The sequence below is a fragment of the Pelecanus crispus genome, chromosome 9 (genome assembly GCF_030463565.1).
Source record: "Pelecanus crispus isolate bPelCri1 chromosome 9, bPelCri1.pri, whole genome shotgun sequence".
NCBI classification, from domain to species: Eukaryota; Metazoa; Chordata; class Aves; order Pelecaniformes; family Pelecanidae; genus Pelecanus; species Pelecanus crispus.
In genome coordinates, this window is record NC_134651.1 from 12,317,313 (window position 1) to 12,344,389 (window position 27,077).

Below are 27,077 nucleotides of genomic sequence, written 5' to 3' on the forward strand. Positions count from 1 at the left end.
GCTCAACAGTGCGTGGATTAAGCCGGTGCGTGGATTAACCCGGTGCATGGATTAACACAGTGCATGGACTAACGCAGTGCCGCGGGCAGCATCAGTTCTCACTCCTCCGCACATGGGTCCAGCTGCAGCTTCAGCTGTGCCAGCACCGAGGACAACCCGCCAGTGCCGAGGATGCTGCATGGGAGAAGAGATGGAGCACAGGCTGTACTGAGACAGCCCCTGCCAGGGCTGGGAACCAAGACTGGCCAGCTGCCAGCCCAACCCTTTGCTGATCCCACCGCTGGCACTATGTTATTAGACGCATGCAGTGCCCTGGCTGCCAAAACTGCCCCTGGCTGAAGCAACAGTTGTCCCTTTCCCATGGCAAGCCAGCCCTCCTGCAGTATGGAGAGGAACCAAGGCCAGCCCCGGCACTGGCGGCAGAGCTGTATGAGCAATGATAATACAGGATTTTGTTGCACCATGTGCAGGCATGGTAAGGAGGGAGCAATCAGCTCTTGCTTCAGACAGCTAAAAATTCCTGCCAGGCCTCTACCTCCGCCATCTCCATCACCCAGCATCCCCATGGGCCACCCTGGGTCTGTGTCGCTGCTTCCCCTGGACAGCTCCTACAGCACACAGTGGGACGTGAGCCAGGCGTTGCTGTTTCACAGAGTCCAGCTGCCCTATACAAGGGGTTTCCCCAGGTGGGATCCCCATCTGCCTGCGTATGTGACCAGAGCCAGGACATGGGCAGTGCCCTCCCCTGTCCCAGCTCCCTCCCTCCCTGTACTGACTGATGGTGGCAATCTCTCCACAGGCTGGCTTACTCCTGGAGCGGCCGATGATCCCATCACCTCTCCGTGAGCAGGTGCCCTCAGCTATGGCTCTGCCTGCCTGGAAACTGCCTCTCCTCACCCAGCAGAGGAGAAGGAGGCACCAGGACAGCCTCATAGCTGGGTACATTGCCCCACCCACAGTGTGTCCCTTGCTTTCGGGTGGCACTGAGCAACCCAGGGGTGTCTCCTCAAGGCTATCAGGGCCCTGCAGGACTGCATTCATCGAGAGTCTGACTTTTTTTTTTTCTGTAGGGCTCCCTAGGATCCTGTGTTCCCCAAGTTAGGGGCTTCTTTCAAGCAGGCCTCAGAAGGGCAAACTGCTATAATCCTGAAGTCTGTCAGGAGCCCTCAGGAGCTGGCTGGATGCCCGGTTTGCAGTGGGAGGGGATGTAAGGCAGCAGGGAAGCCCCAGCAGTAGAGGCTGCTCAGGTCCTCGGGGAACACCATGTCAGGCAGGGGCAAGGCAGCATTCAGCCCTGCCAGCAGACTGGCAAGTTAAATGGGGGTGCTGCACGCTGCCCTGCGGTCATTCCTACCCTGACTTTATAGCCACTGGGGTAAAACTCCAGGGAGAAAGGCTGGTGTCTTCTTTAATGCATGAATTCAAAAGCATTCATCAGGCAAGCACTTTTTTTTTTTTTTTTTTCTCCAGCATTGGGCCTTTTCTCCCTGCCGGGAGCCAGTGGAGGGCGGCAGCTGCAGGGTGCTCCTGTGCCAACTGCAACCCCAGCAGCTGCACACCGACCAGCTCCTGGCGATGTTTCAAGCTGTCCAAGAGGGCTTAGCGCCTCCCGAGGGTCGGGGAGGCGATGCGGAGGGGGGTGGTAGAGGCAGCGCTGCGGAGGCCCCAGCCCAGTCCCTTTACCAAGGCCAAAGGAAAAGGCAAAAGCGTGCTCAGGCTGAGTTTCATCCCTGGAGCCGAGTTGCCGCAGGGCCGGCCTGGAAAGCGGCTGGCAGGCTCGCTCCCGACCCCGGCCCCCCCGGACGCCCCTCCCGGCCCCCCCGAGCTCCCCTCCCGGCGCGGGACCCCCGCACCCCCCTCCCGGCCCCGGCCCGGCTCGGCTCCACCACGTGGCCCGCCAATCGCCACGTGCTGTCCCGCGGCCCCGGCCACGCCCACCCTCCGCTACGCTCCTCCGCCCAATCAGGGCGCAGGCGCCGAGCTGCTGCTCTCTCATTGGCTAACGCCGATTCCTCCCGGGTGGGCAGCGCGTCCCCCCGCGCTCGCCCCCCACCTCCCAGGCTCGCTCTCGCCGGCTGCTGTAACGCGCTTTCCCGTTGGCTGATCGCAAAGCGTCGACGATTGGCGGAGGGGGCTCGAGGGGCGGGAGGGCCGATTGGCCGAGCGGCGCGGCGCGCGCGGCGATTGGCCGAAGCGGGGGCGGAGGGGGCGTGGCGTGGCGCAGGGCTAGGCAAGCGAGCGGAAGGGGCCTGCGCTCGCTCTTTCCTTTCAATCCCCGGTCCGGGTCGCTAGCGCTTCGCCGCCGCTCCCGCCGACCGCCCGGGGCCCGCTCCGCTCCTCGCCGCCGCCCCGCCGGACGTGCCCACCTCTCTCCTGAGGCAGCTCGGCCGCCGCCCCTGCGCCGCCAGGCACCGCCGCCATCATGGTGAAGATCGCCAAGGTGAGGGCGCCGGGCGGGGCCGCGCTCGGGCGCCGGGCGGGAAGCGAGCGGCCGCCGCCATGGCGGGGCGGGCGGACGGCGATGGGGGGGACGGGGGTGGGGGGGTGGGGGGGGGGGGGGGGGGGAGCCGCGCCGCCTTCCCGCCGCCGTCTCCTCAGGCCGCGCGACGGTTTCCAGGCCTCCCCTCCCTCGCCGTGAAGATGGCGGCGAGGGGAGGGGCTCGGTGGGAGCGGTTTCAAGCCCCGTCCCGTCCCGTTCTCCTCCATGTTGTCGCGCGCGGGGGCCCGGCCGCGGGAGGGGGAGCGGGGACGGGGGACGGGGACGGGGACGACGACCTCGGCGCGCGCCGCGTGCGAGCGCGCCCAGGCCGGGGGAGGGGGCGGGGCGACGCCGCCGCGCGGCCACGTGGTTGCGCCGCGGAGAGCGAGCACGTGGGAGCGCGGGGCGCCCCCCCCGCCCGCCCCGGGAGGGCCCCGCCGGCACGAGGGGGCCACCGGGCACCCCCACACACACCCCCCGGGACCGGGCCGAGCGCCCCCCCGGCCGGGCTGCGGCGGCCCCTTGGGCAGGCGCGGGGCGGCCACGTGGTTGGGACAATTGTCCGCGGGGGCGGGGGGGCCCTCGGAGCGTCAGCGTGCTGCTCCCTTCCCGCCCGGCCCAGAGACCAACGCCGCCTAACAGCTCGATCTGTCTTTCAGACTCCCAAGAATCAGAACAAACAGAAAAAGATGGCTCCTCCCCCCAAAAAGGTCGAGGAGAGCGAGGAAGAGGAGTCCTCTGAGCTGGAGGAAAGCAGCGGGGAAGAGGTGATCGATCTAGAAATGAAGTCGAAAGGATGCACGTGTTACGAAAGTGTCATGAGGTTTGGGGGGCACATAGTATGTGACGGAGAATCAGCGTTAATAAACAATTTGTGTCTGTCAGTTAACCGTGGCTAAAGAATGAACTGGATTTCATAAGAGGAAAGCAGTGTGGGGAAAACTAGCTTAGCTGCTAGGTCTGTACTTCTAGGCTTTGGAAGGTCTGCTGGGATCTTAAAGCTGTTCCTAGTACCGATGAGCAAGTGGATGATTAATTACTCTAGTAGCACATAAGCAATAAGTGATTTATCACACAAATAATATGCAAAACTAAAACTTTCAAGCTACTGGAGAGGTCACTGGTCTTGCTTCGGGACCAGGGAATTTGGAGATGCTTTAATGTTCCATAAGTAGTCTGTTAAAAGCATGGAAAAGCTGGGTTTGAGCTTTGTTAATTCAACAGAATAGGCAATTAAGGGCATTCAACAGAAAATAAGTCTGTCAGAAGAATATGCTTTAGATTGCAGCTGCTGTATGTTTGTCTGACATTGAAGTAATAGTAGCTTAGAGGGCCAGCATAAGTGTCTTACACTAATGTGTATTTCAGATGATCCCTCAGAAGAAACAAAAAGCAGCAGTTACACCAGCCAAGAAGGCCGCTACCCCTGCAAAGAAGGCCGCTACCCCTGCGAAAAAGGCAGTTACACCCGCCAAGAAGACTGTGGCTACTCCAGCTAAAAAGACTGTTGCTCCGTCACCTAAAAAAGCTGCTGTCCTACCCAAAGGAGCAAAAAATGGAAAGAATGCCAAGAAGGAAGAGAGCGAGGAGGAAGATGAAGATGATGAGGAAGATGATGATGAGGAAGAAGAGGAGGAGGAGGATGATTCTGGTAAGTTACTTTTGAAATATGTGTTCATCCTTGTATAAGTTGACTGAAGCTGGTCCAATCAAGTTGCTGAATTCGAGTACCTTTGAAATTGAAAGTTGAGTATGATCTAATACTCTCAAGAGGGGGGGTTCATTGATTAAGAGGTGGTGAGGAAGGAAGAGTGGGGGATCAGTGAAGTTTGGAGGAGAACGTGGGCTGCAACTGCATTACACGCAGCATGTAAAGCATCTTATAGTTTCCTGATTGTTCTTTCCTGAACTTAGCCAAAATCTTGTTTGGAAAAAAAAAAAAAAGTACGTTACTAGTACAGTTTTGAAGGCTGAGTGGTACAGGTAAACACTTGTGGTACTGTTGTTGCAGATGAGGAAGAGGAACCAGCAATGCCTGTGAAGCCTGCAGCCAAAAAGCCTGCAGCAGTACCAGCCAAAAAGCCTGCAGTTGTGCCAGCAAAACAAGAATCTGAGGAAGAGGAGGATGATGAGGAAGAGGATGATGATGATGAGGAGGATGATGGTATGTGGGATTTAGGAAAACTTTGACTCTTTTTTTAAAAAAAAAAAAAGTTAAACTGATAAATGCTTACAGGGAGCTGGGGGGGGGGGTGTAACTTAATGGATTAGTGGGATTGAGGCAGAGTGTGTCTGTGTGTCTCCATTTAGTGCCCAGCTGATTTTAGCTGGCTGCTAGTGTCCATCAGATGTGGCTGAGTAGGTGTTTGTTTCTGTTATCGCTAATAAAATTTCTTTTTCTCTTGGGGAACAAGTATTGGTTTTTAATGCAGTAAAACTTGAGGGAGAGGCAGCTTTTATAAACACTATAAATATATTAAATTCCTTTCCTGAGAATATATAACTTTAAGGAGGCATGAAAAGCCCTATTTTACTTCACAGCTTTTCTTTCCTTAGTCTCAAAAGGGGTTTAATCTTGAACGTGTCTGAAATCTTCTGCTCAACTTGTTTCAGAGTCTGAAGATGAAGCTATGGACACAGCCCCCATTCAGGTAAAGAAACCTACTCCAGCAAAGCCCGCACCAGTGAAAGCTAAGGCAGACTCTGAAGATGAGGAAGATGAAGAGGATGATGATGAAGATGATGATGAAGAGGAGGAGGATGAAGAGGACGCCGAGGAGGAAAGTGAGGATGAAAGTGAGTTTAAATGTTTTTGAGACCATAACTCTAATAACAGGAAAGATGCCTGAGCAAAATTTTTGTCCTATCATGGTCTTTAGGGCTGAGGAACAGTTACTGTAGCAGTTACAGTAACTGTTAACAGTTACACAAGACCTTAATGCTCCTGTATTGATCCAGTATAGGAAAAGTTGTTTTGTATTTTTATTTCAGTAGCGTTGTTTGTTCTTTATCACAGAACCTGTCAAGGAAGCACCTGGAAAGAGGAAGAAAGAAATGGCCAATAAAAGTGCACCGGAGGCCAAGAAAAAGAAAACAGATGGTAGGTGATGTGGGACCATCAAACGATGTTTGTTTGATGGCCTGTTACTGGACTGTTGGTGAGGCACATAAGTGTGAAGGGACAGGATGCTGAGTGGGTTTTTTTTCCAGCACAAATGATGATATAAGGGACTTAATACTGAAGTATGATGTCACCTTTGAGCAGAAACTGATGTGCTAATGGTGTCTGGAGTCTGGCTTCTGGTTCTTTTAACTGCCTTAAAAAAAACCAAAACCAAACTTGATTATTTTTTTTCATTTAAAGGGCCTGCTTCAGCTTTTTCCGTCTTTGTGGGAAATTTGGTCCCCACCAAGGAGTTTGAAGAACTGAAGACTGGCCTCAAGGAATTCTTTGGGAAGAAGAATATTGAAGTTTTAGAAGTCAGAATTGGCGCTTCCAAGTGAGTTCATTAGTAGAATTTTGCTGCTTATTTCTTTTAGTTGGCAGTAACTTGTTCAGAGAGGTGATGCTGTGCTGATGCTGGTTCCCTTCAAGACTCTGGGGTGGTTGCTCAGTAGTGTATGGAAGCTGGAGGAGGCACCGTAGTAATAAGGGTAAAACACTTGCCTGGCTTGCAGCTCTTTCAGACAGCATCTCCCTAAAGGGAGAGCTGCCACTTCACTACAGAGCTGTTGTTCTCTACTGTTGTTTTGGTTATGTGGGCCAGTTAGCATTTCTTTTATTAACGCTCTTAACTTGACCAGTGGGGTCCTCTCTGGTTCTGGGTTTCTGTTTGTGTTCTCTGCTACTAGAGATAAATGAGCTTAAATAGTAAGGTTACTCTTCTTTCAGGCGGTTTGGCTATGTAGACTTTTCCTCTGCTGAAGACCTGGATAAAGCTCTCCAACTGAATGGGAAGAAGTTAATGGGTTTGGAAATCAAACTGGAAAAAGCAAAGAGCAAGGAAACAATGAAAGAAAATAAGAAAGGTACTGCCCATAACTCTAAATACCTGTGCACAGCAAAGAATAATAATTGTCATAATCGGGTCTTGGGGCTGGCTTAAACTGATGGCCGCTGTTCTGCTCTTTTAAGGCATATCTTCCTGGTTTGGGCTCTATATCATGAACAGTTTCTCAAATGCTAACATACAGATACGCTAGTCCAAACTTGCCTGATCCCAAGAAATAGTGCATATTGGGGGTCTGAGGAGGAAATGTGTCTCTTTCTGAAGCTTTTAGGACCTGTTTTCTGAACTTGATGCCCTTAAGAGAAGTACAATGGCAGCCTAATTAACTGTCATAATAGTTGCTTTTTCAGCTTCTGAAAATGTGAACACTTACTGTGGTTTATTTTCTGCTGGATCAACTCTCTGTGGTTCTCACTGAACTGGCAGTGTAGACAAGAGGGGATTTTTAGCTGGTAACATGAAAGTAACTTGTTTTCTCTCTTTGCAGAGAGAGATGCTAGAACACTGTTTGTGAAGAATCTGCCCTACCGCTTAACTGAAGATGAAATGAGAGATGTGTTTGAAAACGCACTAGAAGTCCGAATAGTAATGAACAAGGAGGGGAACAGCAAAGGGTATGTAGCTGAGAGAACTGTTGGATGTTTGCTGTTCCTCAAACTCTTGGCGTATTTTGATCAGCTTGTGTCCTTAAGCGACTTGCTGCATTAGATGTACTGAAAACGCTAATTTTTGAAGCCTTTTTCTTCCATGTCCTTCCCTCTCCTAACTCATGAACTTAGTCGTTCCTGGAAGGAGGCATTTGCTTATATTCTTTTCTGTGCTGTAGGATGGCCTATGTTGAATTTAAAACGGAAGCTGAGGCAAATAAAGCTCTGGAGGAGAAGCAGGGCACAGAGATTGATGGTCGTGCCATGGTCATTGACTTCATTGGTGAGAAGAGCCATCAAGAACATCAGAAAGGTACAGACCAATAATGTGCATGCAAATGACATTTAGAATTTAATTCCACTTGAGTTTCGGAAGTTTGCTAGGGATCGAGCAACTTGAAGCACTGCAGGAAAACTGTTAAGATATCGGGAAGGGACCTTTTGCCTAACTTGTGCTCTGCATCCTATGCCTTTTGTGTCTCTACTGCATGTTTTGGGCAAGGGGGGACAACTAGTCTAGGTGACCAAAACAGTGTTGCACTTAACCTTGTGCCTCACCTTGAGGTGAGGAGGGAGCAACAACTGCTCTCGCCCTAGAGAGGATGTTGTGCCTAGAGGAAGAGAGAGCTCTCCCTCTCTAAACTTGCACTTAGAGCACTGAGTTTTCTCCACAGGTGGTGGAGAGAGGGAGTCAAAGACCCTAATTGTCAACAACCTCTCATACGCTGCTTCAGAAGAGACTCTCCAAGAACTGTTTAAGAAAGCTTCTTCCATCAAGATGCCACAGACCAACCAGGGCAGGCCTAAAGGGTATGTTGCGCCTTTTTCCTGACTCCTGGGTTGGCATTGCGAATGACTTACCTCCACAGATCCCTTGTTCTCCCAGGCTGACTGAAATCGTCCTCTCCAAATAGGTATGCGTTTGTAGAATTTCCCACGACTGAGGATGCCAAAGAGGCACTGAATTCTTGTAACAACACAGAGATCGAAGGCAGAGCAATCAGACTGGAATTCAGTTCACCAGCATGGCAGAAAGGGAACGCGAATGCAAGAGGAGGATTTAATCGTGAGTGTTCCATGTTTGATCATTTGATCTTGTGACAGCTGTGGCAGGAGTGTACCATTCATGCAAACTTAGGGCTGCTTTTAAAAAAAAAAAAAAAGCATGTCTGTGGAGTGACTCGCATTGTAAGTGAGTGTGCTGGATATGATGACTGATTATCTGAAATGCTGATGAAACTATTGCCGAAGTCCTCTAGATAGTCAAGTGCTGATCCAGCAGTGTCTGTCCAGTTAGTATCCCTATTGATAAGATGCAAGCATCTATTTAAAAAAAGGGGGGGGGGGGAAGAAGAATTTTGGTGGTACCAGGTTGGCTGATGGGGATACTTTGGCATCAGGTTCTAACTGCGGTCCTGAAAAAGTTTTCAAGGACTTTAAGTGCCTGAGCTGTTACTTCAAAACAAAGCCCTTAGCCCTGTGAGCTGTTCTAGGAGCCAGTAGTGCAAGCTGGTTGTGATGTTAAGAAACTGATGGTTGCCTTGCTCGGACATAATGATCTCTGAATGTATTCTCTTTCCATAGAACAAAGCAAAACATTGTTTGTCAGAGGCCTTTCTGAGGACACCACAGAGGAGACGCTAAGAGAATCATTTGAAGGCTCTATAAGTGCTAGAATAGTCACAGACAGGGACACTGGATCATCTAAAGGGTATGTGTTAAACGTCACCTGGGATTAGTCCAGTTGCTACAAAAAGCCTCACTTTTAACTGATGTATGCAGTGCAGGGTGTTTCTAATGCTCATGGCGGGTGGTTCTTTGAAGGCAGTAAATCACACAGAAGCGGAGAACGAGCTTACAGCTTGAGGTCTGGTTGTAGAGGGCAGCACATGCTCACTTCTCAATGAGCTCCTTCCTGCCAACAAATCCGTGGCAGCCTATGGATTCGCACGAGAAGAATATTAACTGTTCAGTACTGGCAAACTCACAATGGGGCTCCCATCAATTGTGATTAGCCACTACTGTTCTACAAGTAGCACGGTCCCAATCCCTGTGTGGTTGCAGAAGTGCAGGTGTTTGTTTCCAAAGGGATCGCTGTCGAGTGCCTGTAGGTGGTGCTACAGCTTGTGGAGTTTGACTGTCTTTCTCTTAACTTGGTTTCCTAGGTTTGGGTTTGTGGACTTCAGCTCCCCAGAAGATGCCAAAGCAGCTAAAGAAGCCATGGAGGATGGAGAGATAGATGGAAACAAAGTGATCCTTGATTTTGCCAAGCCAAAGGGTGAATTTCAACGTGGCGGTGGATTTGGTGGTCGTGGTGGCAGAGGAGGAGGCCGAGGAGGAAGAGGTGGATTTGGTGGCAGAGGTGGTGGCAGAGGATTTGGAGGTAAGAAGAGACAAATGCTGCTGTTCTAAGGGGGCATGCTTAAAATTAATCCCAAGCCATTCTTGGGATGATGGTGTAGTGCTGCACAGAGCGCTTGATGTGAATTGGGGATGGGTTTGGAAGGGCAGTGGTATCTGTGCAGGGATACTTTGTAACTCTGCTTCTTGACCTAATTTTCTTTCTAGGTAGAGGAGGTGGCTTCCGAGGAGGCAGAGGAGGAGGTGGAGATCACAAGCCGCAAGGGAGGAAGATAAAGTTTGAATAAACTTCCCCTTTTATTTCCATTCTCCTGCTCTCTGAGACTATCTGAAAGGACTCCGGGGGTTTTTATTCTCCTTTTATCTTGGCGGAGCCTTCGGAGGACATTCCAAGATGCGAAGCAGTACTGTGAGCCACTTGGAAGATACAATTTTCATTTCAAGGAAGAGAGAGCAAGCCATTTTGACTGCTTGCCTATTCAAATGAACTTTTTAAAAAAATGAGCGATAGATGTGGGAGTTTAGCCCTTGTCTGTGAGTTGTCTTGAATTTATAATGTTTTACCCATGTACAAAAATATTTTTTTTTCCTATAAACTTCTGTAGCATTTTTGCTGTAAAAATGCAGAATGTTTTATCATTTGTGCTTCAGCACCCTGTCTTGGACAGATTAAAGGACCTAAACTGGTTTGTGTTACTTCTGTGCCGCTAAATGAAGCAGGGCTGTTAGAAATGGTCTGTCGTGAGTCTTCTCTCTCCTAAGGTCATTAATGACATGACATGCTCTAGCCTACATGTATGTTTGTTTGGGATTTTTTTAACTGAAGAGGTATGTATTGTTGTATGCTAGCCAATTGCTGTTTTACTTTTTTTTAAACAAATGAGTAAATTGGATCTGGTACCAAGGCACCGCACCTCAGTCACACTCTTGTAGGTATTGCCTTTTGTCTCTTGACCTTGTTCTTACACGTGAAGCAATGGTATTGAAACATGGCATCAGGGGAAGTAACTGCTTGCCACCTTGACCATCACATGCCTTCTGCTGTTCCTCTCAAGCTTGGTACGGGTGAGTGCTTCCACCAGCGTGGGGATGAAGGTGCTGGCCCAGTCCCTCAGCAGTAGTTAATGGCCTCTTTATCCCACGGGGCACTTGGCTGGTGTCCTGCAGTGGCAGCTGCTGGGGACAACGCTGCTCTTGAGTGACTGCAGCACGTGGGTGCAGAAAGCACGGGGGCAGCTGCTGTTTTGGTTTAACCTGGGCGGCATTGGCTGCAGGGCTGCGTAGCTGTCAGTTCAAGCCTCCCGTGGGCACAGGTACCTGCAGGCTCAAATGTCAGCTGGCTGTGTCCTGCCAAAAGGCCCTCTGCCAGACTGGCCTTGGGCTTCCCAGTTAGCGGGAATGACCTTAAGCCTCAAGTCTGGCTGTGGTTGCAGACAGCTCCACCCTCCTTGCGTACCATAGCAACACTTGAGACCTTTTTTACTGCCACGCAAAGTCCTTGCAGCCTCTCAAATGCTGGTGTGGTTGTGTCTGTCATTTCTACCATACAGCCCCTGGAGGAGAAAAACAAGGGGTTTTCTGCAGATAAAATGTTTTAGATTAAGCCAGCGGGGGAGCGGTTGCTTTTGGCTTCAAGGGTGCCGCTTCTGCTGAAGACCTGAAGAGGGTCGTTTACCCCCCGTCCCTTCAGCAAGGGCTCCTCGGGCCCTTTGGGCATCAGCCATTTTGGAGCCGGCGCCCGAGCCCGGCGGCAAATGGTCGGAGGGCGACGGCGAGGCCGGCCGCCAGGGGGCAGCAGCCGCCCGCGCTCCGGCGGCGCGGCCGGGGCCGGGGCCGGGGCTGAGCCCCGCGGGGTGCGGAGCCGGGGCTGGGGCTGGGGCTGGGGCCCCGCGGGCTCCGCCGCCGCCTTGGGGCGGGTTGATGTCCCTCGAGGAGCAGGCGGGGCTCGGAGACCTCCCCCGCTTAGGCGTGAAGGAGGCTGAACAGAGGGAGCATCCCTCCCACACCGCACAGCTCGCCTCCTCATCCTGCTGTCAACCTCATCCCTGCCCCATGGGGCCCAGCCCCACTTTCACGCTGGAACATGGGCCCTGCTCCCGCGGCGGGACCCTGCATCCCTGCCTGGAGCATTCGCTGCTGCCCTGGGGAGGAGTCCCACAGCGGGAGGAGGCAGCCCTGGGTCACACTGGAGAAGGAAAGGGCAAGAGCATCCACAAGTGCAGCTGCTCAGCATTTTCCTTTTGTGCCACCTGTGAAATCCTGGGTTGCACAGGGAAGCTGGCCCTGGCGGCAGGTGGCCCAGCCGGCCAAGTCCAGAATGGGCTGGTCCCCATCGCTGGCCTCTCTGCTCCCCATCGCTGTGCCGAGTGGCCAAGCCAGGTACCAGCTCCAGAAACTGAGCCCCCAGTGCCCGAACACTGAGGCGAGACCCATGGGCTCCCGCATGGCTTTCCTCCTCTTCCCCTCAGCCAGATTCAAACTGATTCAGGTTTGTCCCTGCAGTCGTGGCTCGCTCCGCTCTGGGGTCAGTGCTGACCCGTCCGTGTGCCTCCCGTTGCGCTATGGTCAGGGGATGTGGCGGTGCTTCAGTTGGGGCAAAACCAGCAGTGAGCATGGCCCTGCCATGGAGAGGGTGATAGGGACAGCAAGGTGGTGAGGTCCTTCAGCATGAGGAGGAGAGGGTATTCGACAAAACAGGTGAGTTTCCAAATCTGCCAAAGTGGCTTTTTCCATGGAGGTCGAGGGGAGGAGCTCCTTGATGCAGGGCACCAGGACGATCTGAAGTTTAGCTGGGTCTGAAATGCAGCTGGAGGAGCACATGGAAGAGAGAAAATGGCCACTGGTCCTTGTTAAGCACCATGCCAGGAAGCTGTGCAAAGCCCGAGCAGGGCAGCTACGCTCCCAAATGCCCGCTCCAAGCAGTGCTGTTGCCACTGTAGCCCATTACCAGGTTTTGTTCCCAACCAGCCAGGTTGTCTTGGCCAGCAGAAACCCACTAGCAGAGACATGAGGTGAGGGCTTGAGGATTTTTCTTCTCCTTCTTTTAACTTTTATTTAGAAACTAGAATATTCACCAAATCTACAAGGTTTCTCTGTACAGGTCCCACCAGGTGAAAAGCAACACAGAGGTTTCTGCACACAGCCCTGACTCACAGTACACATTGCTACAGAGAGCGAGAGCTGTCCCCTGCATATAGGATAAATATACAGCCTGATGTACTGTACCTGCCATAAATTACAGAGGTGTCATTTTGGAAAGTATTTCTGAACTTGCTCCCTTTGGAAGGAGGGAGGGGACGGGAAAGCGAAGGAGTGTTGTGTGCTGCCTAAGCCCAGCAGGCAGCAAAAATGCCCTCGGGGCTCTGCCCTGCGCTGCCGGCACTTGCCCCAGGGACACGGTGCTGCTAGGTGCATTGAAAATCAAATTTCACAGTATTGCCACCAGCCCCAGTACCAACAGCTGAGCCCAGGGTAGCAATGGGCTCTTCTTCTTCCTCCTCCTCAAATTCGCAGCTCGTCTGAGTAGACGAGGGGCATTTGCCGAGAAATGGCGTGGCTTGGCAGGAGGGTGCCTTTTTTGGCTAGTTTATGCCCTTTTTTTGTTTGTTTTCTAACCTGGGGAACATACAGACTTGGAGTAAATGAAACGGGCCCGTTTCCAAAACACATTAAGAAAAGGAAAGGAAAAAAAAAAAAAAAAAGGCACTGCACAGGGGGACCTTTGAGGTAGTCGAAATTTTTTCCTTTCAATGCCTGGCACCAGAGAAGCGGGGAGAGAGAGCGAGAGAGCGCACATGTGCCTGTGTTCTGCTGTGCATGGTCAAGGCCACGGATGTGGCTGTGCATGTCCACCCGTGCACCAGGACATCTGGGCATGCAAGCTGTGCACATGGGGACACCTGCATGTGCAGAGCCTGTTGCCTCGGAGCTGGCATGCCAGTGCCTGTGCACATGTGTGGCTTTGCACATGCCTGTGGCTTTGCACATGCCTGCAGTTGGTGGCTGGAGAGCATTTGTGGCCCCATGCGTGGCCACGTGTCTCACTGTGTTGGGGGTTTCCATCACGTCAGCTGGCTCAGGGCTCCCTCAACAGCTCCAGTGGCCCTTTCAGCCCGAAGAAAAAGGGCCATATCTCATGGTACCACTACCTGTTGTGCTCCTTGGCTTCATTCTGCAGAATAAACACTGCAACAACCCTGAGAGGAGCAGATGCGGTGTGAAACACCAGCCCTCCTTCACTTTGTCCCCTTGGACCCTGCACCATGTGGCAGGGCGGGACCAATGCTCTCCTACCCACCCTGGAGCATTGCTCTTGCTGCAAAACCGGGGCTGAGCCCGAAGTGGGCACACATGGGGTCTTTGGGGGCTGTTGTCCCCCTCCAAGACAACCCCACCAAGGCAGCCCTGCTGCAAGGAGAGGGTGTCCTTGCAGCAAGCCCCAAGGAATCCTGCACCCAAGCTGGGGTCCCAGGTGTGATAAGCCCCTGGGCCGCTCTAGCCAGGACCAACCGGGTTCCTCTGCCACTTCCTTAGCCATGGGCAAGGACAGCTTGCCTCATCCCTTTCCTTTCCTGCCAGGAGGAACAAATCCCTGAGGAATTTCGGCTGGGTGCATTCTTCCAAGTGCATGCACAGCAAGGCTGGCAGAGGGCCTGGGGAGACAAGCACAGCCCAGGCTGGTGCTGGGAGCCACCGTCATCTGGGACCTTCTATCAGGGACAAAGACCCCAGTTCCCCACTCACCTGGCTGAACCCCTAATGGGGGCTCAGGGCTGGCGAGGTCCAGCCTCGGAGGAGAGTTCCTTTCCCCAGCTGTGTAGCAGGGACACAGAGAGGACTTTGGCAGGGGTGAATCCAATGCTCACAGGGTCAATGTCACTAAAACCTTGCATGGAGGGAGGAGAAATTTGACATAACAAATAAAATCCCCTTGACTTCTGAATCATGGGGGGCTCATGCACCTGTAAACTGCTCAACTCCCTTGGAGCAGCTTCCCTGCATAGTCAGACCCTGAACATCTCCAAAAAATGCCTGTGCCACATCACTCCCTGCCTCCCCTCACCCCACTGTTCATCATGCTCCAGTGCAGATGGTACCCAAAGCAGAGCACAAACCCCTCTGCCCTCTCTCACTCTCTTCATTTTGTGCTAGATTTGTTGTGTTGTGGTTTTGTTTTTTTTTTCTCTTCTTTTACAACAACCCCCAACCCAGCTGGAGATAAGTGAACCATATTACAGTACAGGAACAAACACTATTGCAAACCCTGCTTGCGAGCACAGTGTCTCTGCCCTCCTTGCCCTGGAGGGAGATGTCCCCAAAAGACTTGTGTGCCACCAGCAGAGGCTCACCCCATCCCAGAGCAGGGATCGGCTGTCCCGGCCCCTCCAGGCCCAGCTCTCCGAGAGGCTGAGCTAAAGGATGTTGAGTTTTCTCGAGCATGTCAAGTTACTATGGACCAAGTCCCACATTTGGAGCAACTCTGGAGGCAGCAGTTTATGAACCACCAACATACTCCGGAAAAAACACGGCTCCTTGTTCATCTTGCTGTTCTTGTTCTTCACAATGCCAAAAGTTTTGAAGCCCTCATGCCCAACAGGCGATACTTTAAGGACCTCCAAGCACATCCCTAGGAAGACATCATCGATGGGGTACAGCTCCAGTGTCTCCGAGGTCTTGTGCAGTCTCTTGGCCAGGAGCCCATCCATGATGAAACCCCCACCCCCTGCATAGGGTGGGTAGTTGCTTTTGTTGTAGAGGGCGCTGGGGATGTAGTACTTGTTCTCCTTCTTCCGGATTGGCTTGGCCTTGTAGAGGACATCCCCCACGAAGAGGTCCTCTCCCTCCTTCTTGTCCTCCAGGAACTCCAGGATGTTGCTGGGACTCACAAACACATCATCATCACCTTTGAAGATGAAGTGGACATTGTCACAGTAGATGTTCAGCCACTTCAGGAAATGGACCTCTTTGAGAGTAAGGTTGAAGAAACTGTCCAGGAAATCCCACTGCAAGATGTCCCCATAGATATGATTTTCGTAATCCAGCAGTTTCTGGTAGTTGGCTCTCTCCTCCTCCTTGGAGGCTGTGCCCAGCAAGAACAGTGTCCTGATCCTCTTGCCATCCACCTCCTTCTCCTGGCCCCAGGTCCTCCGGATGGCCTCGCGGCGGTCATGCTGCGTGATGATAGACTTGATCACGATGAGCAGGTAGACGTCCCCACTGCATTTCTCCGGGTGGTTGATCAGCATGGGGAAGTAGCGGCAGTGCCGATAGAGCAGGAACTGCTGGAAGTTGGGCTCCAGTCCTTTGAACCAGTCGGCCTTGCTGAAGTTCTGGTTGGCCGAGCAGTTGGTAGTGGTGATGTCCCAGGATTTCACTTGCTTTGCCATCACACGCTCCTCCTCTTCCTTCAGAGGAGCTTTCTCTTTCTTGCTCTTCCAGAAAGTGCTGGTAATGGAGAAAGCATTGTTTCTCTTCTGTGTTTTCAGGGGCTCCAGAGGGGGCAGCTCTTTCTGCTGCTGGCCCTGCATGAACTGGCTGGGGGCCATTCCCCGTTGCAGCACCGTCACGGTGATCACCAGCAAGAAGGAAAGGCAAACTGTTTTGTAGATGGTCTTCTTCCTAAAGGGACAAGACGAGGGGGTTAAGGAGAGGAAACTGCAGGCTGTGAGAGGCTTTTTTCTGCAAAAGAACCTCCTAGAGAGGTCATGGGATGCTCATAATCCATGTCCCATCACCTTTTGACGTGCAGCAGCATTGTGGGAAGAGTCGTGGGACACGTCTACACATGCTCTTCCCACCTCCATCCCGCTTGTGGGGCGGCTCTGGGGTCATACTCAAGCACAGGGACAGGCACAAGGCACATGGCAGGTGGCTGTGGTGTCATCTGGTAACCCCAGGTCTGTGCAAAGAGCTGGGAAGGGTTCACAGGAAAGAGGAAAATGGGTGGAGAGAGAGAGAGATGAAGTCAGGATGAGAGCTTCAGCAAAGCAGCTGTTTCGGAGGAAAGTCCCAAGGGAAACCCGTTTCAGCCATCTGAAAATTGCAGTTTAGGACAAGAGCAGAAGGGAATTATCTTTTCCATGGAAGCATTAGCTCCAAAACACAGATGTACTGCCCATGGCCCTAGACTGGCATCACAGGTTACACAGCACTGAGAAACCGAAGCTGGGAAGACCACGGAAGTCAACGCGAAACAGGCATCGCCATTTCATTTCAAAATGGCAGATCAGAACAAAAAAAATGGTCATTTGAGAAGAACTACAAAGTTCAGTGGGGAAAAGATGTCCCTAGCTCTGCATCTGGCTTGGGAACCAGCATTTCTGGGGGTACTGCTGGGTGTTTTGGCCAGCTCTCGAGACCCATCGCTTCACTTTGCAGTGATAAGGATAAGGACAGCGGGTGCACCGCTGGGGATTTGCACCACTGCAGACTCAAGTTTGGGAGCAGATTTTCCCAGCCTGCAGCAAACCAGGTGTCTGCATGTCCAGGGTATGCAGGGGAGTGGGGGGATTGGGGGTGGTAGATCAAACCCAGCCCCTTTTGGGGCCATCCCAGCCCCTGCTGCAGACCCATTGCCTGGGGAAGCCGCTGGCTCACAGGACAAACCCTGGAGCTCGCCAAGGGCTTGAGAAGGACCCTCCTGCGGTCCTTGGGACAGCAGGAAGGCTGCACCCAGAGACTACTGATGCACCAAATACCCCCCCCCACCTGCTCTTCCACCCACTTCAAGGTGTGTTTCTCGCTCTGTTGCCGTGGAGCAGAGGAACTGCCTGCTCTGCCCATCTGCACCACGTTGCCCCTGAGCGCCCGGCTCTCCTCCACAGCTGGCACATCTACATCAATTTCTTCCAGCCTCAGTCATGCTTGCTCCAGCTGCCTCTGGCTATCTCCCTGTGCAAATGAGCACTGGGCACTGGCGTGGAAGCTGGGCTCCACATGCCCACTGGGGCCCGACGGCTTCCTGAGGGCAGCCCCATCTCTGGCTGCTCCCACTTGGAGGGGACACACAAGGTGCTCAGCAGCCCCTGGAGCCCCTTTCCCTGCTGGTGGGTGAAGGGGACCTCAGCTGGGGAGCTGAAGGAGACAGATGTGACACCGGTCTCACGGCTCCCCTGCGCCCGTCTTCTTGGTGACAGAAGCACATCCCAGCGCGGGTGCCACCCACCGGGGACAGCCCCGCAGCCTCCTGCTCCCCGTTAGAGCCAGAAAGATCCAAGATCATCTCTACCAGGCAGATAGCACCTCCACTTTGGGACAGTCCAGAGAAGGAGATTGGGGCTGAAATCTAAAACATTTAACCCAAGTAATTTCCAGATAGCGAAAAAAAATAAAGCCCTGAAACTCTCCTGGCCCTAGGGGCCAGACTGTGATCAGTGCTGCCGGGAAGCTGCTGGGGTTTTGGGGCACAGGCTGCAGCAAAGCACCTGCTTGGTGGGACACCCCGATGCCCCTCAGGCTCCCCAGGGCAGGGACAGCATTACACTTGGGGACTCCGGCCACCCTGAAATGCAGGAGCCCCAAACGGGAACCAGGAGCTTTTGGGAGCTCCTGTCTCCATCTTCACACTTAAGTACAAAGAACTTTTCAGCCCTGCATTTACATGGGAAAACTGTGATCACGTGGGAAAACTGTGATCGCTAGCGTGGCCTGTGAGAGCCAGCGTGGAAATAAGTAATTACGGGTAAATGGAGAGATATTCCCTGTCCAGTTTTATATGTGGCCACTCATCTGCGACTGATGAGGGAGCAGTTCTGATTAGATCTCACCATTCCCTTAACCCTCTCCAGCCCTGGCCACACAGCTCTGAGATTGTTCTTAGAAACCCTTCGGTCTGATACAGTGACAACTGTAAGCCCTGCACAGCCAACCAGTGTTTAAAACCTGGCACTGCAGCAGAAATAAACCCGGTCACCCCTTCATAGTAACCCCAATTGCACGCATTCCATTCCGACACCCCAGCCTTGCTCCCACCCCATCCCATCCTTGCACTCCCCACCACCCCAAGAACAACACGTGATAACATACCCAGCCTGAAGGATAGCCATTCTGTTCCCCAGAAGCCATGGGAAAGGAATTATGGACATAATTTTTTAAAAATTTGCATAGATAGGGCTGTTGCTAACTGGCACGGATAGGTCCCACCCTTGGCAGGCTCTGCCTGCCATAGACAGGAGCCGCAGGAAGCCTCTCACCCCCGTTCCCCAACTTGGGTCACTGCTTTTTATTTCAGGCGCAGCAGCAGACACTGTCCTGGGGGTGAGGGGAGAGCTCCACCTTTTAGTAAGACGTGGAGGGTTGGGTAGCCTGGGTACATCTAGGTGTATCAGTGAGGTGTTGCACAACAGCGCAGAAACTTAACTTCCTCCCTCCTTCAGTCGACACCGTTTCCCAGTTCTCACCAGTGCAACCTGCCATTTTTGCTTTGTTACAAAAAACCTATTTGGGATTTTTCCTATAGGTCTGATTCTGCAAACCACCGGGGCACCACCGGGTCCAGCAGGAGCTGGGAGCCCCATGGCCGCCTTCTGCCCTGCAGAAACCTCATCCCTCCACTGGCAGAAAAGCAATGGGGAGTGGGGGGACCCTCAGCCACAACTGCAGGCGACTCCCAGCAAGGACTTGGGGGGACAAAAGAGTGGCAATTGTTTGCGCATCTTTCCTGATCTCGAGTCCTTCTGCTCTGTGGTCTCCTCAGCTGGGAAGTACTTTGGGGGGAGAAACCAGGTCCTACTCTCTGGAGACCCCAAGAACCACCACTTTGCAGGAGGTGAGGGCGAGGGAGGTACTTTGGGTTTGCTGCCGTCACAGAGAAAACACCGTGCTGAGCCCCAGCACCCTGCTCTGGGCCACAACCCCCAGCCTGTCCCCGGCAGCGTCCCCAAGAGCCTGGGGCACCCGGCAGCACTGCGGGGCCCGGGGAGAGCAGCAACCCGGGGACAGCAGCAACCCATGCCCCATCCGGGCTGGGCTCCCACCGGCGCCGACCAGGAGCGGCTGACCCAACCGCCAGTGTTGGTGCCATCGAGAGAGCTTTGAAAGGGTCCTAACCAGCTCCTCCTCCTCCCTTTTCTCCACCAGGAAAAGCTGAAAAGCCTCCCTGTGAGATGACCATGCCACCGCCGGCTGTGCCCCGGGCGGTTAAATATAAACCCCCAAATTAGAGGTGGGCAGTTTCCCTTTCAGGTGGTGATGCTGTGGGGCAGGCGAGGCCCCAGGAGACTGGGGCTCTCTGTCCCCGGAGAGGCACACAGCCACTTTTGATCCGCATGAAAACCTCTTTGATCGGCCAGTGCTATCTATTTATTTAGACTTTTCTGGCCCCTCAATTAGACCCAGTCACTGAGCTGGTGGAGGCACTGCCAGTATAGAGCCCTTTCTGTTGGCAGTGCCAAGGGCTTGGGAGTGGGTATCTTATCCAGGAGCAGATGCTGGGCAGAAAGCACCCAAATATCTCCAAAACCAGCCTACGCCAGCTGGGTGCAAGCACCAAGCAGAACCCCAGCTCATAATGGCTGTCCCCAGTCCCGGGGTGCCCAGGGACAGGTCCCCTTCTTATAAAAGACGTCTGCTTTAAATACAAGGTGGTAAGAACACGGTGCTGGGAAAGAGGCAGGAGGTGAAACCCTGGATGTTTCCCTCCCCGTGGGCATCTGCCCCCAGGGGCCCTGGGGTCCCCCCTGCCGTGGGACAGGGACCCCACGGGGCAGGTCTGGCTGCCCCCACGGCCCCGCTCTCGCCCCACGCAACCAGCCCTGTGCCGGGAAGGGCTGGGAAGGCATCCCCAGGGAAGGCGGGGGACTGACCGCCAGCCCCTGCCCGGAGCCCCCGGCCCGGTTCCCGCCGTGCCGGAGCTCCGGTGCCCCGCGATGGGGCGAGGTTTGCGCTGGGAGCGAACACCCCAGAGACCCTTCCCCGGCGTACCCCGACCCGGGGCGGGGAGGAGCGTCGCTCCCGGGACGGGGACAGACGGACAGGGGACAGGCGCCGTCTTTTGTCCCGTCCCCATCCGCAGCCTCCTCCCCACCCAAGATGCCCCTTACCCAGCCAGCCGCTCCCGGGGCACCCCTCGGAAGGGACTCGGCGGGGTGGGGACCGGGGGACCCCTCAGAAGGGACCCGGCGGGGAGGGGAGCGGGGCACCCCTCGGAAGGGACCCGACGGGATGGGCACCTCGCAGCCCCCCAGGCTCCGGGCAGGGCGCAGCGCCGGGACGGCAGTGCCGGGCGGCGGGAGGGGAGGGCAGGGGACACCGGCTCCAAGCGGGGCAGGAGCGGGGCAGGAGCGGGGCAGGAGCGGGGCTCGGGCTCCCCGCTCCCCGGCCGGCACTCACCACTGGAACATGCTGGGAGTGGGACGGGGCGGCCGCTCCGCTGCTGAACAGGGCTGCCCGCGGTCCGGGCGCTTCTCTCTGCCCTCTTCCTCTTCTTCCTCCTCTTCTTTTTTTCCTTTTCCCTACTTTTTCCCTTTTCCCTCCCCTCGCTTTCCGAGGTGGAGCCAAGAGGGATGGCAGAGCAGGTAGGTTAACTCTTGCCCTGCCCCTCCGCCCCTCCCCAGCCGCACCAGCCCCACCCCCAGCGCTGGCAGGGGACGGGGACGCGGGGGTTTAAGGGTGACACCCCACGCCCCCCCCCGGGGACCCTCCCCGCGGCACGCTGCTGATGGGACACCCACCCGTCAGCAGACTGGGGGTCCCACCCCAGCACCCCTCAGGGTCTTCTGCACCCCGGGCACGGTGCCCTCTCCGGGGTGCGTTAGCCCTGCCCCATAGCTGTTAACTGCAAAGGATCACAGTTTTGGGAAGGGGATCCCAGTGCTCACCAGGAGAGGTGCTTTTGGCAGCTGGGATTTGACCTCTGGCAAGGGAACGTGGGTCTTTTCTGTGCCCCCCCTCCCTCCGCTCCCCCAACACAGGCGGGTCACTTTGGGATGTAACCCAAAAGGGAGCTGGGGCCCAACCCCAGTTTCTCACAGGGACACTGAGAGCCCAGCTCTGCCTCTGTGTTCGGGGCACAGCATGGTTTGGGATCCCTGGAGCAGCAGAGCCACACCTCTCCTGTGACCCACACCTTACCCAGGACCCCCACCTCCCCTGGGATCCACACCTTGCCTGGGACCCACATTTCTCCCAGGACCCACATCTCACTCTGCCCAGGACTCCCACCTCACCAGGTACCCTCGCTCTGTCCAGGATCCACACATCTCCTGGGACCCACACCTCACCTGGCGGTGCAGGGAGTCAAGGAGGAGGGTTACTGCAGCAGGAAGGTGCCTGCTTAGCATACCAGGACCTGTCTCATAGGTCAAATTTCCACCAGCACCACAGGCAGGTGAGGTGCCCTTCCAAGCTCCTCCTTCAGCCCTGGTTTGGAGCAGTGTTTCTCCAGCATCCCTGCTGCAGCCATAACAGCATGGGACATCCCATTGTCCATTGTGAAGCAGATTTAAGACCTTCCTTTCCTCTTAAATGTAGCATTTCAGCTGAGGGTCGTTTTCAGCCATGAAAATCAGCCCCCATAATTTCTGATGTCTCCCTTTTTGTCATCCTCCCATGCCTACCAGCTGCTTGTATCAACCACAAAGCCAGGCTGGGAAGCCTGCAGGAAATCCTTTAGGATACTTCCTTTCCTGCCCAGCAGAGATATCCCAGTCCCTTTCCCGCACAGCCCCTCTGCGTTTTGCAAGAGTGCTGAGGCTCAGTGTCTCGCACAGCCCTCACAACCCCTGGACATGCTGCACTTATCATGGGAAAGGCTCTTCTGTTCCAAGGCTGGACACGTGGTGGGACCCATGCAACCTCTGCTACTCAAATAGCATTCAGTCCTGCTCCAGGAAACCCCCAGGTCCAGCTGAGTTTGGGGAGGAAAATTGCGTTGCTTTCTCCAGACTCACTTCTCTCTCCTTATCTCGGCTTATAGCTTTCCCACCACAGCAGCTCAGCAGATGCCCTGCAGCTCCGTGTCCTGGGGGCTGTGAAAGCTCCCCAGAAAACATTGTCCAAACAGGCTGCACCAGCTCTGCAGCACCCCACAACCTTATCACCACCAAAGGTCCCTACACACCTTTTCTGATTTCTTTTTAGTCTGTTCCCATTGCCCACAGGAAAGTTGGTATCTGCTGAACTCATGGCACAAGAAAGTCATGGCTGTGAGATGCACAGAGAAAGGGTGTCAGGGGTACCTTAAAGATCCGCACTGAGCATCAGCTTGACCGGAGTGAGATGCAAGAAGGACTCGTCTCATCCCTGTAGCACAGGGATGGTGGGTGCACATCAGCCCATGGATGGGAATTCACCCCATTCTGCACAGAGGGGCTCATGGTGGAGGGGGACCCCACTGGAGACCCCCCCCTTCACAAACAGGCACAAAGGGATGCAAACAGCAAAGCCCCAAAAGAGCAGCCACCGTCTCCTCCTTGCAATGTGCCCTGGGACCACGATGGGGACGGGGACAGCAGCATCCCTGCCATGGGGAGCCAGAGTAAAACCCAAAACATAGCTCTGGAGCAGCTGCTGCAGCTGCAGGGGATGCCCAGATGCTGTGGGTGTGCAACACGCTGCCAGGGCTCTCTGGATCCCCCACCATCAGCACGTCCAGCCGGCGCACCCGGGGCTGGCCGCAGTGCAGCGTGCCCGAGGGCTGTGCTGCCTCTGGCATGGAAGTGGCACTGCTGTGGGGCGAGGAGGGCTCCTGGCAGCCTGCGGCAGGGAGCTCTGCCAGCCCTGCTTCCAGGCTCCCGCCTCTCTGATGGCTGCTTCTGTGCAGCAAAGCGGCAGGGCCGCAAGCGCACAGACATCCCGAATACTCCTGTGCTGCTGCTCAGGGTTTTGGCTCAAATAACCCCCTCTGTGCAGGCAGACCCCGCTCCCACCTCCCCCTGTGCAGGAGAGATGCACATCCCGCTGCGTGAGAGCATTGCAGACCTGCAGCGGGATGGCTGTGTGAAGCTTTACTTCTGATGTTCATTAAAGACTCAAGTCGTGTCAGGTCTGGGGCTACTAGTGACAAACACTGTCCTAGGCACCCCTAGCACCACCAGCTCATGTTTCAAGGCTGAATATTAAGATGAAGCAGCATGTTTTACATTTGTGTCATCATTACATAGAAAAGTTTAGGACAAACCCAAGTTTTCATGCTCTCCGGATTCACCTGGGGAAAGCAGAAAGGCAGAAGGAAGGCTAGAGCAAAACTGAAAGCTTTTTTTTTTTCTAAAAAGTCCTCCACAAACCTTGTCCTTGCCTCTTTCCAGCACCTGGTGAGAGCAGGTTTTACCCTAGCAGCCGCAATCCTCTGCTGAGAGCGAAACCTGAAAAAGCAAAACCTGAATCTTTTTGTTTGCCCACAACTGGAGCTGAGGGCAGCATCACTTTGCCATGAGCACACCCAGCCACCAGCAGATCCCTGCCGTTCCTGCCTGCCCCTGCCTTCAGCAGAGCGGCTGGATCAGTTGCCCTGCCCCTCCTTTGCTGCAAGCATCCTTATTTCTTAGGTCTAAGCCATTAGACTGAAATTTGGAGGCTCTGAGTGCCTGTTTAGCACTGCTGGTAGAGCTGTGGGTGTCTGGAGAAGGGCTCTTGGGTGGCAGGTGCTGCTCAGGCATGGGAAAGCCGAGCTCCTTTGTCGTGCGCAACACCAGTGACATTTCGAGGCGTGCCGAGCTGCTGGGGTCCCGTGAAAGCTGGCAAGGGGACCTGCAAGAAATAACACTTGGGGACATTATCGTTGCATTGCACGGAGAGGCAGAAGGGGAAGATAATGCAGGGACCTTTCCCAGGTGACACCCAAGTCACGGCTGGGGTGACATCGGCTTCCTCCTGCCAGCAGCCACCTCTGCGGCCACTGGCTCCCAGGACCCATTTGGAGACAGCCGGTAGTAGTGCCACACGCTCGCCTCCCACCGTAGCATCCCTGCCACTGCCACCACTGGAGATGGGGCCAAGCGACCTGTGGGGACACGAGGTTTTGGAGCTGGCATCTAATGGGGCTATGGGACAGCGTCTGGGGCAAAGGGAAAGGGCGAGGACTGGGGCGATGCCGAAGTGGCTCATTTAGATGTTCTCAAAGCAAACCACAATGCTTTTTTTGTTTCAAGAAGCCTCTTTTCATTTCAAAGTGGACCTGAATTAAAATGTTTTATAAAAAAATAAGTACAAAGAAAGAAGTGAGCTTTTTTTATGAAGTTTATGCAATCCCAGAAGACAGGCTTGTGGCAGGTTGACCCAGCCAATGTTTTCCCACTGATGGTTTGGGTTTTGTTTCACAGGGAAAAGTTGCCCTGGTTTCTTTGCTACGGGGTTTTTTTTGTGTTGTTTTCTGATTTCTTTCCATTCCAGCAAATTATACATACACAGCAAAAAGTCTCATCTCTTCATCCGGTGACTCTCACACCTCCTGGCCACTCGTGCCAGTGCCACAGCCCCTGGGCTGGGTTTCCCACACAAGCCAAGGTCCCGTCGCCCCGCGACTTGCAGGGAAACCCAAACCAGCCCTCTCATCCCCAAACCTCTGAGCGCCTGGAGCGAGACCAAGGGCTCAGTCTGACCTGCAACAGGCAGCACGGGGTGGTCACACTTTCAGGTTTTTCTTTGTTAAAGGAACTCACCTGCGACATACCCCGGGGTGGGAGGGGTCCACCAAGGTCTCTGTTTGTTTAGCTGAGCCAGACTTGCACCGCTGTGTGAGGACTTTACATGCACTTGTGGACAAACATCCTGTGGGCAAACATCCTGGATGCGATAGGACAGGGAATGTTGATTTCTCATTGCACATCTGTTTTCTAAGCACTTTTCGAGATGCTGCTTGGGCTGTGCCAGTAGGTAGAGAGTAACCCTGGGTGGCTCACCTGTCACCACTGCTCCTGTGCTGGGTGCTCGGGGCTATGACCAGGGACTGGCACTGCCTTGGTCCCAGCCCTTGCTCAAAGTACCCCGGGGTGGTGAGGACTAATTATTACCCTGGTTTATTGCTGGCAACTGGGGCAAATGTCATGTACTGGCCAGGTCTGACGTGGAATGCCAGGAAAGACAGCCGCTGGCCCAGAAAGCTGCCTCTGCTTGCCCATCGTTACCAGGGCCATAAACCAGACCCGGAGCATGGGAGGTGGGGAGATTAATTTACACATTAACCCCAGGGCCCCACGGCTGTTTCCATCCCAGTGCCTCTGCCAGAGTGGGGCAGCGCTGGCTCCCAGGCAGAGGCAGGAGGAGGTTTCTGCCTTCCCAAAGCCGGGCTCACTCTCCCGCTCCACTGGCCTCTGCAGCTCACACTGAGAGACCAGAGGCTGCTGAAACACCTTGAGTCACAGCTGACAGCAATGCTTGCTGCCCTGCTGGGAATGAACCCCCCGGGATTTGCCTGATTTCTTCAAAAAACGGGGGAGGAGGGGAAGTTGCTTTGCAGGGCGATGGCCAGGCCAGCCCCCTCCAAGCCGCTGTTGCCCTCTGCAGCCCCAATGCGCCTCTGGGCCACCCCACAAGAGCGCGGTGCCCAGGAGGGTACACTGCAGCCACAGTGTTGGGGACTAGGAGGATGGGGTGAGACCCAATTGCCACGGGCTCAGGGAAAGGCAGGGGACAGGGTGGTGGCACGGTGTCGGTGGAGGTGATGCTGTTGCAGCTGCATCCCCAGGTGGGACAGGAGCAGAGGCGAGCAGGGAAATGCTGCCCCAGCCTTTGTGCCAGGAGCTGCAGGAGCAGGGCAGGGGAAAAGGCTCAGCAAGCCTGGGGGAGCAAACCCTGGGGCTGGATCCACACATGGGTTTGCCTCCTTGGGCTGCTCCTTCCTCAGTTTTCCCAGCAAAAAGGCTCCCCTCCAGCTTCCGGGCTGCTGCCTGGCAGGGACGCTGCCTCCCCTCCCTGGGGGATTTGTGCCCCTGGGATGCCTAGGTCTCCTGGGGAGCCCGGTGTGGCCGTGCTGTTGCTTTAAATCAGCAGCTGGATCCAGCTGTGACTGTGAGTAACCCTCGCCGCAGCCTTGCCCAGGCCTTTTATGCATTTTCCAGTGGTTCCGGAGGTGCTTGGCGGCAGCATGCAGGGGAAACCGGACTCATGCTGGCAAGCAGGGAAGGGAGGGGAAAGGGAAAACATTTCCCTTCCCAAAGGAGCAGGGGGAGCCCAATGCTGCGGCTCTGGCGGTGGGCACGGGGGTGGGGAGCAGACAGCTTGTGGGGCTGCCTCTGCGGCATGATGGGAATAGCCTTGTGGTTGGACACAGCAAGCCAGAGGCCCTGGCTTGTGTCTCCCAGCCCAGTGTGCCCTGCGAGAAGTGCTTACCCCAGCGTGCCTCAGTTTCCCCTTCTCTAGCCACCCATTTCAGCCTCATGCAGAAAGCCCTGAGGTCTGAGTTTGTCCCGGTAACCTGTGGCAGGATGGCATCCAGGCACTGAAGACAAGTCTGTGAGGATAGCAGGATGGAAAAAGCCAAGAGGGATGGGAACATGGGGTTGCAAAGGGAGACACGTTTGCGCTGTCCAGACCCAGAAAGGAGGGAGGAGGATGTTGGTGCAATTGGCTCCAGGAGGGGAAAGGAAGGGAAGGACCTGTCCTGCTGCCGGAGGGGACTGCTCGCATCCCAGACGGTCCCAAAGA

The 27,077-nt window shown here is 54.7% G+C and overlaps 2 protein-coding genes and 3 non-coding genes across 5 annotated transcripts; 4 read left to right on the forward strand and 1 right to left on the reverse strand.

The window, feature by feature from the left end:
• Positions 1-2,394: 2,394 nt before the first annotated feature.
• Positions 2,395-10,320, forward strand: NCL (nucleolin). Its single transcript, XM_075716116.1, has 15 exons — positions 2,395-2,440; positions 3,139-3,246; positions 3,848-4,130; positions 4,491-4,643; positions 5,093-5,275; positions 5,496-5,579; positions 5,844-5,979; positions 6,372-6,508; positions 6,977-7,103; positions 7,316-7,449; positions 7,811-7,946; positions 8,051-8,202; positions 8,721-8,847; positions 9,302-9,519; positions 9,705-10,320. Exons 1-15 carry the CDS (start codon positions 2,423-2,425, stop codon positions 9,782-9,784), a joined length of 2,076 nt encoding a protein of 691 aa, XP_075572231.1. The 5' UTR covers positions 2,395-2,422; the 3' UTR covers positions 9,785-10,320.
• On the forward strand, positions 5,688-5,756 carry LOC142594376 (small nucleolar RNA SNORD82). Its single transcript, XR_012831370.1, has one exon. It is a non-coding gene; the product is annotated as a small nucleolar RNA SNORD82 (small nucleolar RNA).
• Positions 8,339-8,415, forward strand: LOC142594377 (small nucleolar RNA SNORD20). The gene has a single exon (XR_012831371.1). It is a non-coding gene; the product is annotated as a small nucleolar RNA SNORD20 (small nucleolar RNA).
• On the forward strand, positions 9,031-9,170 carry LOC142594372 (small nucleolar RNA SNORA75). Its single transcript, XR_012831366.1, has one exon. It is a non-coding gene; the product is annotated as a small nucleolar RNA SNORA75 (small nucleolar RNA).
• A 4,588-nt stretch (positions 10,321-14,908) lies between the features above and the next one.
• B3GNT7 (UDP-GlcNAc:betaGal beta-1,3-N-acetylglucosaminyltransferase 7) lies at positions 14,909-20,836 on the reverse strand. The gene is made up of 2 exons (XM_075716872.1): positions 20,826-20,836; positions 14,909-16,115 (listed from the first exon to the last, which is right to left on the reverse strand). The coding sequence occupies exons 1-2, from the start codon at positions 20,834-20,836 to the stop codon at positions 14,909-14,911; spliced, it is 1,218 nt and encodes a 405-aa protein (XP_075572987.1).
• Between the last annotated feature and the right edge of the window lie 6,241 nt (positions 20,837-27,077).